We start from the raw sequence: 12,444 nt of genomic DNA, 5'->3' as shown, positions 1-12,444 counted from the left end.
CACACACACACACACACACACACACACACACACAAAGCTACTGCATTACTATAAATCACAACACACACACACACACAGATGTTTTAATATTTTGGCCTCTTCACATCCACCCTGAAACACAAACACATTAAATCAGAGCGTTAATCACTTGCGTGTTAAATTTCTGACACAATAATAAAAAGAACGTTTTAAATCCATCCCACAGCGCGCGTTCTCACACAACCACACACACACACACACACTCACCCATCAGCCTCCATCTTCTTCCTCTTCTCAATGATCTGAGGATTAAAACACAACATTATGCATTATTATTATTATTATTACATGCTCATATTTTGCTTTACACACCAGGGCTCTCATCAAAGTGTGTACATGACAGGTTCCATAACTGTGTGCAAGATGACTGCTAAGTCACACACACACACACACACACACACACACACACACACACACACACACACACACACACACACACACTCACTCACACTCACACTCACACACTCACACACACTCACACTCACACACTCACACACACACTCACACTCACACTCACACACACACACACACACACACACACACACACTCACACACTCACACTCACACACACACACTCACACACTCACTCACACACTCACACACTCACTCACACACTCACTCACACACTCACTCACACACTCACTCACACACTCACACACTCACACACTAATTACTACCTAAGTGCTGGTGAACAGCCACTTATTTGCATAAAGAAACACCCCTGATAACCATATATGGTAATCACTCTAGCCCAGCAGGAGGAGACAAAGAGACACGGGCACAGGAAGTCGAGTAACAAACACACACAGGCAGTTCATCTGACATTAGAAGTTTTTCTAATTAATAAATACCACTAACGTGTGTCTATGTGTGTGTGTGTGTGTGTGTGTCCACTCACAGCGCTGATTTTCTTCCACTGTCGGTCCAGCTCTGCTTTCTCGTTGGTCTCTTTGAAGCGACGCGTCTTCCTGCCCTCGGACATTTTAATTCCGTACTGAAACGCAGCCCTAAGCCACACACACACACCACACACACAGGTGCAGAATAAGTGTGACAGGTTTTACACACACACACGAACACTCTACATTCTGTATTGGCCATTAAGTCAAGGTGTGTGTGTGTCCTTACTTTGGTAAAGCCTCCTTGTTGTTCATGTAGTCGCTGTATTCCTCCTGTGTGTCAAAGTCCCAGCGGCCCAGAGGTCCCTTCTTATTACCCTGTTACACACACAGTCAAAACACTCAAAAGTAGTACAGCTGTAACAGTGCATGCCTCTCACACACTCTCACACATACCTGGTCCATCTTACTGTAGTCGACCTCTTCGTCACTGTCCACAGCCAGGTCATCCATCCTATACACACATGATACAAGTATTTTTCAGGACTTGTCTAGAGAGTTGTGCGCACAAGTGGGCGTGTGTGCGCGCGCATGTGTGTTGGCACTCACGTAGCAGGGTAACACTCTGCGTAACTGTTGGACATCCCAAAGAAATCTCCCACGTGTTTCTTCTCCTCACGTCTTGTCCCAGCAGTGTGCAGCAGTTAAGGGCCGTAAAGCAAGCATACTGCACAGTGTGTGTGTGTGTGTGTGATTACAGTTTTGGCCTCGACTGGTGTTGGCAGCTGTTTCTCTAAGGACTTGACTTGGCTGCAGTCGCTCGATAGTTCAGGACTGGAACCTCCTACAAGTCTACCTGAGTCTCTAATAACGAACTGGACTTCATATTAACATCAATTAACATCAGCTGTTATACTGAACTTCCAGCCTCCTAACACACAGTATGAGTGCAGATCAATCCCTGCTCTCCGTTATCACCCAGATGAGGATGGGTTCCCTGTTGAGTCTGGTTCCTCTCAAGGTTTCCTTCTATTACCATCTCAGGGAGTTTTTCCCTCAGCAGGGACGAGTTGATCATTTTGATTTATGCACACTGGCATTTCATACAGAATAATTCTTTTGATTGTGAAAAGCTGACAATGACAATTGTTAAAAGCGCTATGCAAATAATACTGAATTGAATTGAACTGAATTACATCAGCTAAATCAGGGTTAAATAAAGGATATGTTTGCTGCCAATCTGTTGCTGCTGCGGCTCCTGCAAACTTCTCATTAATGAGTTTTAGCTGGTCTTTAACTGATCCTGGACCTGTACACACACACACACACACACGTAGAGAAACATGGGTCACATGGGTATATTTCTGGTAGTAACTAGCAGTAACCTGTGTGGTACACAGCTGTGTTACACTCGGGCGCTGCTGTGAGCTACACCTTACACTACAGTCTATACTGCTTCTCTCACACTTATTTACTCATCATCAAACACTCACACACACACAAACAAATAGAAAAAGTATTCATATTTACCTTTGTCAATTTCAACAGGCTGTGAAGATAAACACAAGAGACTAAAGTCAGTAAAGAACACACACACACACTCCTTGATTTTACAAACCTACAAAAAACGTTAGTCAGAAACACACAGGTGCACTAACACTGCCTCATCACCAGGCTATAACAATATGCAAATTAAGAAACTATAGTAGTGATGTCACTGTGACACAGAAGCTTAGAAGCGTGTATGAGCAGAAAGAGGCATGTCAAAATAAAGCCACGCCTCGAGGCGTGTCAGTTACCAACGAGGCGAGTCGCGTGATCAGTGATAAATGAAGCCCTTTGTTTGCCAGAATCTTTTCAGTCAAGTGATGTGAGTGTGGAGTCCTTAACACTAACTGGAGGATTTACTGTATATATTCTATTAAAATAATCCATACAGTATACCCATACAATATCACGACGCCTCGATGCTGATTGCTTTAGTGTTCTATAAGTAACAAGCTTTTGATAAATATCCCAAATTGATATTACATTCCATATATGTCCTTCGCCATAATTATTATTATTATTTCCGAAACAAATTTAGCAAACTTACAATGAAACCTTGGATTGAGAGTAACTCTGTCAGTCTTTTGCAAGACGAGCAAAATTTTTTGTAAAATTTTAACTTCATAAGCAAGCGAGGTCTTGATATACGCATGAGCTTCGTCTGCCGGCGTCATGTGATCTCAACTGAGCCAATGATTTCTCTCTCTCTCTCTCCTGTGCTTTGAAATTGTGGGCCTCAGTGTGTGCATCACTCGTGTAGTCAACCGTGCGTGCGTGCGTGTGTGTGTGTGTGCGCGTGTGTGTGTGAGAGAGAGTAAAGCAAAAGCACATGTCATTAGAGAGGTTACTTGTTACAGAAGTTTCCCAACAGAGCAGTGTGTGTGTGAGAGATGAAGTAAGTGCTGAAGTAAGACGAGAGAGGAGAGGAGGTCCTACTGTGTACTCACTCACACACACAAACACACACACACTAATGGAAACACTGCTCAGTCAGGAAAGTGCAAGTTAATTTGTTATATTTTTACTTTATATTTTGTATAAATTATTTTTATATGAATATTTTTGGGTGGTGGAACGAATCATCTGAGTCTCCATTATTTTTTGGGGGGAAATTCACTTAGATATACAAGTGTTTGGGTATTCAAGCACGCTTCCGGTACCAATTATGCTCGCAATCAAAGGTTCCTCTGTAATTCAATCCAACCACACAGTAGTTCAGAGAGCGCCATCTGTAGGATTATAAGAAAACGGTGACGTGTGTAGAAGTGTATAGTGATGTGTGTAGCAATGCAGGTCACCTCATCGTCAGCACGAGGTTTTTCAAAGTAGTTGTGATGTCGTTTCTCCTCTTCTCGTTCCCTCTCTCTCTCTCTCTCCCTCTCCCTCTCTCTCTCCTTCTCGCGGTATCGCTCCTTCTCTTTATCACGCGCGGGTTTGGATGTGGTGGGGATGTAGTCTCCGATATCATCAAAGATACTAAAATATCATCACACACAGTGATATGATGAGTGAGACTAACTTCCAACAGTAAGGTGTGTTAGAGAAGGTAAGAGGCTGAGACTCACCTCAGGTCAGCTTCAGGGGCTTTACGCTCGTCCAGCTTCCCTGCGCGCGCGCACACACACACACACACACACACACACCAGTTACACACCGATACACCAGGACCAACAAACACACATCAGGGTTGTGTACACCGCTAAATACACAAATTAGCAAAACCATTCCATTCAGATGGAAGTAAAAACATACAAAAATATACAGAGAGAGAGAGAGAGAGAGAGAGAGAGACACACACAGACCTTTATCCCTCTTTTTGAGCTTCTTGTTGCGTGTCCCCTGTCTCAGGTAAGACAGGATCTGGGTGAGTTTACTGATCACGATGTCATTAGTGGTCAGAGTAGTCTGGGCCTGGACGGACACACACAAAGTTAACGTAGCACAAGTATGTCAAAGAGTCAGATAATTAAATAAAATTTTATTTGTATAGCAAACTTTTAACAATTGACACTGTCGCAAAGCAGCTTCGCACAATCAAAAGAATTATTTAAATAACAAAAACGCCTGTCTATGGAGCGTGTCGTCCAACTACTGAGTCATCCACCTGTCTCTTTCTCTCCCAACAAACAGAGGTGTCTACCTCTTCACACCTGTCTCAGGCTCTCTACCCTGAGAGACAGAGGGACGGCTGAGACGTGACGATGTCACCCAAAGCACTAAGTCCATCATTAATGTCCCTGACATACAGTACACCCAAGCTTATAGAGTTTATTGGATCATCCGTCTCTCCTCTGCCCTAATCTACTCCCCGTACACTCCTGTCGGGTCTCCGGGTCGGGTCAGTACCTCCATGGTGGGACAGTCGGCTTTGCTGCGTATGAGTGTAGTGGGGATGTCGGTGTCTGCGTATTCGTCCTCCAGGTCCACCACGTACGCCATGCGGCCCGGCAGGAACAGCTCGTTCCTCTCCATCTGACGCCCCTTAAACAGGATGCGGTAAATGTTCCTCCCTGCGGAACCACACACATACACATTTATAGAAGACCACTGACTGCTGAACTCTCACACTTCACACATCTCATTATAGCAAGCAGAGCTTGAGCACAGATTAGACACAACTGATTGTCTCGCTTGTAGATGTTTAAACATCGGACACAAACGACATCAGACAATAACGTGTATCAGAATAAACCACACGTCTGTGTGTGATCACATGCTCAGGAGTTAGCTCCACCCCAGACACCAGATCTTCATAACAATGAAATATCTTTAAACCCAATGGATTTCTGGATAGTATTTAAAACACACACACACCCAAACGAGTCTTGAACTCAATCTTCTGCTCAGGATCTTCATCTTTCCTACGAAACACAAATTTAGTAAGTTAAAAAAACAATAGCAATGAAATTAAATGTATAATATAACATACACTGTGTGTGTGTGTAGTTTATTACTTGACTTCTTTCTGTACTTTCTCCATCATGTCCTCCTCTTCTCTCTCCTTACTGGTGATCTCAGCTCTCACCTAATCACAGAAATAAACAAACACACACACACACACACACACACACACAGAATGTGTGTCAGTATCAGAACACACTCTATCATCAGATTATCACTACATACACACAATTGACTTTCTGATGCAGGGGTTGAAGTGCTGCTGTGGTGGGCGGAGCTTACTGCATTCATTATCACTGATTGGTCCAGTGCTACATGTAAACAACAACAATAGACGAAGGACACAGACTGGTCATCATTAGTGAGGATTTAAACAGTCACACTCACAGGTGAGCTCTGAGTGACACCCCCCCCCCCCACCCACACACACACGCCCCTTCACACACACACACACACAGGGAGAGTGATGATCTGTGATTACAGTCACTGTTACCTCATTTCCACTACACTGGTGCTGGTGCCAGGTGCCGGTTCTGATGCTCGGCCGGTGCTGGACTGGGAACCACCAAGGACCGGCCCGCATTTACACTAGACAGGAGCTCAGCGAGAGCTGCATGATAATACATCACAGGCCACGCCCACTAAACAGAAACGACCATGGCCGATGTCAGTTTACTGGTTATTCTCCAAACTAGTATGAAAATGTATTTCAGTATCCAAAAGCAGTTTATTCGACGTGTTATAACCGCTGAAAGTCTTTCTTCAGTTTTTTTTGCTTATACACTATTCGGTCGGTTGTTCGTGTGAAGCCTGCGACTATTAGTTCTTCTCTTATTTCCTCATACACTTTTTTTTTCTTAAAGCACTTTCCAATTTCTGCTGAATCTCGGCGAATGCCTAAAATGCGTTTTTTTTAATGCTCCCTATAACTCCGCCCACTGTTCGTGACGTCACGAGTTCTCGCAACTAGACCAGCAGAGTTTACAAATTTTTTTCTGTGGAAAAGCGCAGCACTGGTTCCAAAATTGGGAACCGGCACGGAAACCAGAGCAGTGGAAAAGGGGTATGTGTGTGGTTTCATGAGGTTCTGTGCTGAGATTTACCTTCTGCAGTAGGGCGAAGTCCAGACCCTTCACCAAGTGAGTGTGCTCCATATCACCACCCAAGAACTTGGACTCCTGGATCAACTGACGACGCTTTTCCGCTGCTGACTTATCCCTGTTACACACACACACACACACACACACACACACACACACGGACAAACAGACACAAGAAAACACACACACACAGACATAAGAAAACACACACACAGGAAAACACATAGACACAGACATAAGAAAATACACACACAGAGTGTTTATCAGTAGTTCACTATAGCTCCTCCTGTGTGTGTGTGTGGAGGACTGTAGTAATTCAGGATGCAGGTACACTGAGCAGCACATGATTTGGAATGAACTACACTCTTGTCTCTTACACACACACACACACACACACACACACTCACGCCTCAGCGGTGGGTCCCACTGCTCTGTAATTGGCCGTGGTGCTGATGAGCTCGGTCTCCTCGTAATCCTTATTGACACCGTCTCGTCTCTCTCGAGCGCGGTCTCTGTACTTCTCCGCCAACTCTCGCTCTCTCTCCAGCTCCTGCTGCCGCAGCTTAGCGTAATAACTGCACACACACACACACACACACAGAATTATTTCACTAATAGACATTAAACAGGTGAAATTATTCTCTACTCAATATATAGTACACCGGTTACAGGACAAGGACTGACTTACAAATCCTATATGGACTCTTTCTTATGGAGTATAAAATTAAACACACCTTTTCTTCTTCCTCCTGCGAGCAGCAGGGTCCTCGTCCTCGTTATACTCCCGGGGCATTCTGGAAAACAGGTGTTACGGATGTTAAACACAGCACTACACACAGAGCGTGTTATCATCAGTGTGATTACACGCTGTATATAGGGGTGGATGATGCACTACAGAGGGAGAAAATTACAGAACTGAGTGAAAGATGGATTTCTACAGAAGATGGCAGCGCTCATATAGAGAGCAGGAAAAGCAATAACCACACTGTAACAGGTAGCGCACTACACACCGAGATCAATCCTGGGTGTACCATCGCTATAACAGGGATCTGAACACCAAACCTTTCGCTACAGTGCACCAGACAGGCCGCGGTGTACATGGTGCAGGATACACACGTGTATGTGAAATAAAAAGCAGGCGTACTCATGATGGCGTGATTTGGATGGCGGTGCCGATGAAGGCGTGGCCCGCGGGGTCATCAGGAGTTTCCTGAAGTCCTCATTGGTCAGCTTGGATCTGAAAATGTCAAACAGGACAAAAAAAACAAAAAACAGTCACTCGCATGTGTGTTGTACAGTTAGGTGTGATGTGCACACTCCGTCTGTGTGTCTTGTGTACAGAAATGTAAACACCAGTAGAAGTCCCCCCAGCAATGGACTGTTTTCTCTGTTGAGGTCAGGAAAGCGATTCCGCTCCCTGAAGGCCAACACAGAGAGACTGAGGAGGAGCTTAATCTTAGTCTCTTAATCAGTACACCACACAGTACTGATCCACTTTGCACAGCCACACACATGGTTTTTGCACTCATTGTGGACATTCACTTACACTAGTGTCCACTGCACAACTACACATTCGTAGACATTAGTTAAATTACCCAATTACCCCTATTACAAGTGACTTTAAATATGTCACTTTCAAGCATATTTGCACACCCCCTGGACGTTCTGTTACCCGGATGCACAAGTCACTTTAAACACTTTAAATATGTGACATTTCTATTTTTATTTAAATTATATTCAACTCCATTCCCATACAAAAAGTCCATAAATTCTATATCTCTGTATTGTACAGCTGTCTCTTATTTTTCTATATTATTTTCATATATTGTATATTTTGTACTGTACAGTTGTTATTTTATCTTAATTTTATTTTATTCTTTCTTAGTTAAATTTACCTTCTGTTTTTTTCTTCATTTTTCATATTTATTTTCTATTCATAGTCTTTTATTTTAAGGTCACGGGCAGTTCTCTAAGCATTTCACTGCATATTGTACTGTGTATGACTGTGTATGACTGTGTATGACTGTGTATGACTGTGTATGACTGTGTATGACTGTGTATGACTGTGTATGTGACAAATAAAATTTGAAGTCCAGACTCACTGCAGGGCTGAGCGATGATCCTCAACAACATGACCTTCTGGAGCCAGAGGGTTGGAGTACAGCTCAGCTACAGGACACACACACACACAGTTTAGCTGAAAAATCAAACATCTGGCACACAGACACACGTTTAACACAGAAATAAGCCTTTAATCTCATCAGTGCAGTCGACAGGGCCTGGGGTGCCAAAACTTACTGCACCAGGACGGCATTAGAGCCTGAGCTTCAATACACTGTTACTCTCTCAGAGATAGAGGTCTGATAAATAACTGAGAATTAAAGCAGCAATGCAGTACACACACACACACACACTCTGAGGTACTGTTAGCAATAACACCGAGTTAGCTAAACATGCTAACAGCCTTAGCACAGACGCTGTGTGGAACAAGCTCACATATCTCTCTCACACACACTTACTCTCCGGCATGGTGGCTCCGAGTTCCGCTGCTGTATGTTATATAAAGTTATATATATTATTATATAAAGTTATTTTATTATTATTATTATTATATAAATCTCCCTCAGGTCTCCGCAGTAACGCCGATCTGTGAGACTCCGGAGCTCGCGCTAAGCAGGTCTCGAGGCCTGTGTCGTGTTTTGTCCGAGTGGGAGGTGACCAATGACGCCATCAATGATCCGGCCAATCAGCGCGCAGTGCGGCTCGTGCCGCGCGCGCCTGCTACAGTTACAGCTCTGTTTCTGAGTCTCTTGATCATTTATTCTTTTTTATGCCAATTTAAGTATTTTTGGTCTGATGTACACAGCTGTACACTAAAATCGTATAATATACCTTCTTTTATTTATATCAACATTATCTATTTTATGGATAATCTTGATTTAAAAAAAATCCCTTCTTCACCTCGTTTATGTGTAACTTTGATAAATACTTCCAGTCCGTAAAATGTATAGATGAGTAAAATGGCTGGAAAATTATATACACAAATTTTTACAAGGGATCTTATACAAGGCGTAAGATACGCAACCTGCTTTCAGGATTCCCCTCAGGGTGTATAGGTGCAGTGTGAGACTGGTCGATAGATGGCAGCGTAGAGGTTTCGGTCCTCCAGACACAAACACCACAGAAGAAGACGCAGCCTCGGGAAGGTCGGACAGAAAGATGGCGGCTGCCGCAGTGCGCGCGATCGGCTCGAGCCTCAGCAAAAACCTGCGCGAGATCCGACTTCAGTTCTGTCAGAGTGGAGCGGGAAGTCAGGGCGCGAGGTAGAGAGCGGAACAAAGCGCTCATTAACACCACAGACTACATCATTACATCATCATTACATCATCATCATCATACACACACGGACACCTCAGATAATTATACTGTACACAGCAGTTCATTTACACCGTGTTATCTGGAACAGGACACGCAGGATTAGAACAAACGGATATAAATGTGACTGTAAATAACGCGCTGTGTCACACTGGGAACTTCTGATTCTATTATTCAGTGAAGTTATTTACTTTTGCTCATTAATGACACCTAGTGGGACTTAAGGGCATTACACAATCAACACAATATTAATATTTATTCAAGTGTTTAAAGTTTATGGCAACAAAACACAACCCTGCTGTATTTTTAACTGTGTGTGTGTGTGTGTGTGTGTGTGTGTGTGTGTAGGGATTTTGTACAGCAGCACTATATAACGCTGAAGAAGGCGAATCCTGAGTTTCCCATCCTGATCAGGGAATGTTCCGGCGTTCAGCCCCGACTCTGGGCCAGATACGGTGAGTCATCTCGCACACATTCGCAGACAAAAGTATGTGCACCCCTTAGGATCACACCCATGTGTTCCCAGTGAGCGTCCCAGATTTACCCCTTTGTGTTTTTGTTATAACACACTCCACTCTACTGTGAAGACTGTACGCTAGATGTTGGTGTGTGTGTGTGTATTTTTCATTCACACACTCTACAGAGAAGCTCAGAGCTCTGTGTGGTACGCTCGACTTCTCACACAGGGCTGACAGAATGGCGAGCCCGACGTCCCGCGGCTATTGTCTCTTCCAGTCGGGTACCAAAATCTATCTCAGCCCGGCCCATCGGGTTATCATGGCAAGGAAAAGTATATGTCACTGTGAATATGTGAAATATTGAAATCGCACTTGTTTAATTTCACTTTGCAATCGCATGAACTGTGTATATAGAGAGCGGCAGGACTGATTGGTCAGTGACGGATTAATTGAGCACCAATTCCTCTGACATCATCTTATCACTCGTTAGCTCACTATTTAAACATGACAAGTAAAATCTCCCGCCGCAAGATTAAACATGTGTTAGAGGTTGATTGAACAGAGAACGTAAAAAATCGCTGACCGCTGTGTGTGTGTGTGTGTGTGTGTGTGTGTGTGTGTGTGTAAAGATTTACGCAGGTATTTTAGTTCGGCTGAGCCAAATAAGACAGGTCAGGGTGAAGGAGCGTCTGCCAAAGAAAAGCCCATCACAGAGCGGGAAAGTTATGACAAATCAGACGTAAGGGCAAAAAGAAAGAGCAGGTTTTTGGTTTCATGGACAAAAGAATTTCTGTGGCTGGAATATGACAAGATAAATAACATAATGGTTATTACATAACTTCCACAAGGATTGTAAATGTGTGTGTGTAACGAGTGTTTGTGGAACTGGTGAAAGTGTGTCTGTGTGTGTGTGTAATGAGCAGGTCTGAGACTAATTCACTCTCAGAGTTTGGAGAAATAGGCAGATCGGAGGATTTTAAACCGTGTGTGATTTTTAAAGATGTAACGCCATAAAAATGTGTTTCTGTTGCGTCACTCTGAAGTTTCTGCTCTCAGTACAGAATGGTTTATATCTGAGTCTGATCAGCTGATCACCGGACACGCCCGCTCACATTATTATAAATGGACGATTCTGCTCCCTGACTCTATTATAAATGCTTATAAATGTTTTAAAAAATGGCGATTTTGTGAATAAGGACATAAAAGAATCACCGTTCATAACTGAATCGATTTCTCCCACCATTAGTGTTTAAGCAGAAGACAAACACAGATGTGTGTGATGGAGTGAAGTTGTGCAGAGATACTGATTCTAAATGTTTTGTGACAACAGACACACACGTTACATTAATGTACTAAAGTATATCTTCAAATGTACATAAATAAGATGTAGTAACCTCTCTCTGTGTGTGTGTGTGTGTGTGTGTGTGTGTTTTGACTTTTCCAGCGTTCGGGAAAGAGCAGAGTGTTCCTCTGGACAACATGAGCGCTGATCAGGTGGCTAAAGCTGTGCAGAACGCCGTCAATGCCAAAGCCTGAGACATGTTCTTCAGCTCCCTCGAAACACTCTGTGTGTGTGTGTGTGTGTGTGTGTGTGTGTAAAACTGTAATTAAAGTGTTGTCCTTTAATAAATATATCTCATTAAATTATCTTTATGATGTCATTTATTTTATCCTTCAGTATGAGTGACATTTCCCTCAGCGGCCGCTAGGGGGCAGAACACACCGCTTTCTCTCACAGTGAGATCTTTAACGCGAAATATAATCCAAATAAATCACACCTTCAGTTTTAGTGCAGACTTCCGGCAGTTCTGCTCCACACTTCCGGTGTTTTTTTGTGTGTGTGAGTGTTCTACAGTTTGTGTTTATATCTTTGTGAAGAAACGGATGAGATGAGTCTCTATCCCCATGAGGGTGTGTAAACTTTTGGGCTGGGAGGGGTTACTGTGAGGGGTTACTGTGAGATACCGTAACAGCAGGTATAAACGCGCAGGTGGACTTTCAGCTCTGAGGGGCACAGTGTGGGGAGGGGCGGGGCCAAGGACACGTCATTCTACAACCTCCAGCTCGCGACCCCGTGTGTGTGTGCGCGCGTGCGAGAGGCATGCAGTGTGCTCGCGCGCTGTCGGTGTTGCCAGGTCCGCGGTTTTCCCTCGAATCTATTGTGTGAGAGAGACATTTAAAACC

The 12,444-nt window shown here is 43.7% G+C and overlaps 2 protein-coding genes across 3 annotated transcripts; one reads left to right on the top strand and one right to left on the bottom strand.

Moving 5' to 3' along the window:
- Positions 1-37: 37 nt before the first annotated feature.
- Positions 38-9,133, bottom strand: ik (IK cytokine). 2 transcript variants are annotated; one of them, XM_053478103.1, is made up of 21 exons: positions 9,045-9,130; positions 8,947-9,014; positions 8,530-8,596; positions 7,572-7,664; positions 7,162-7,221; positions 6,835-7,002; positions 6,431-6,545; positions 5,381-5,451; positions 5,241-5,287; positions 4,773-4,936; positions 4,229-4,337; positions 3,992-4,031; positions 3,725-3,902; positions 2,409-2,427; positions 2,108-2,187; positions 1,488-1,573; positions 1,335-1,392; positions 1,168-1,256; positions 938-1,046; positions 247-281; positions 38-111 (listed from the first exon to the last, which is right to left on the bottom strand). In XM_053478103.1, exons 2-21 carry the CDS (start codon positions 8,954-8,956, stop codon positions 84-86), a joined length of 1,626 nt encoding a protein of 541 aa, XP_053334078.1. In that variant the 5' UTR covers positions 8,957-9,014; positions 9,045-9,130; the 3' UTR covers positions 38-83. The 2 variants fall into 2 exon arrangements, with proteins under 2 accessions (XP_053334078.1, XP_053334076.1); XM_053478101.1 differs by having other exon boundaries at positions 8,947-9,133.
- Positions 9,134-9,591: 458 nt separating this feature from the next.
- ndufa2 (NADH:ubiquinone oxidoreductase subunit A2) lies at positions 9,592-11,904 on the top strand. Its single transcript, XM_053478104.1, has 3 exons — positions 9,592-9,750; positions 10,151-10,257; positions 11,705-11,904. Exons 1-3 carry the CDS (start codon positions 9,647-9,649, stop codon positions 11,794-11,796), a joined length of 303 nt encoding a protein of 100 aa, XP_053334079.1. The 5' UTR covers positions 9,592-9,646; the 3' UTR covers positions 11,797-11,904.
- Positions 11,905-12,444: the final 540 nt, after the last annotated feature.

Source organism: Clarias gariepinus, chromosome 19, assembly GCF_024256425.1.
Source record: "Clarias gariepinus isolate MV-2021 ecotype Netherlands chromosome 19, CGAR_prim_01v2, whole genome shotgun sequence".
NCBI lineage: Eukaryota > Metazoa > Chordata > Actinopteri > Siluriformes > Clariidae > Clarias > Clarias gariepinus.
Note: the sequence above shows the minus strand (reverse complement) of the source record. Positions and strands in the feature narration are given on the sequence as shown.

Bases quoted from the DNA above. Each gene is read 5' to 3' on its own strand.
- ndufa2 (XM_053478104.1), top strand. From the start codon at position 9,647: ATGGCGGCTGCCGCAGTGCGCGCGATCGGCTCGAGCCTCAGCAAAAAC. The intron at 9,751-10,150 runs GTAGAGAGCGGA...GTGTGTGTGTAG, and splicing joins GCGGGAAGTCAGGGCGCGAG to GGATTTTGTACAGCAGCACT. The intron at 10,258-11,704 runs GTGAGTCATCTC...TGACTTTTCCAG, and splicing joins CCGACTCTGGGCCAGATACG to CGTTCGGGAAAGAGCAGAGT.
- ik (XM_053478101.1), bottom strand. The intron at 7,003-7,161 runs GTGTGTTTAATT...GTGTGTGTGCAG, and splicing joins CGCAGGAGGAAGAAGAAAAG to TTATTACGCTAAGCTGCGGC. The intron at 4,338-4,772 runs GTACTGACCCGA...GTGTCCGTCCAG, and splicing joins CCGACTGTCCCACCATGGAG to GCCCAGACTACTCTGACCAC.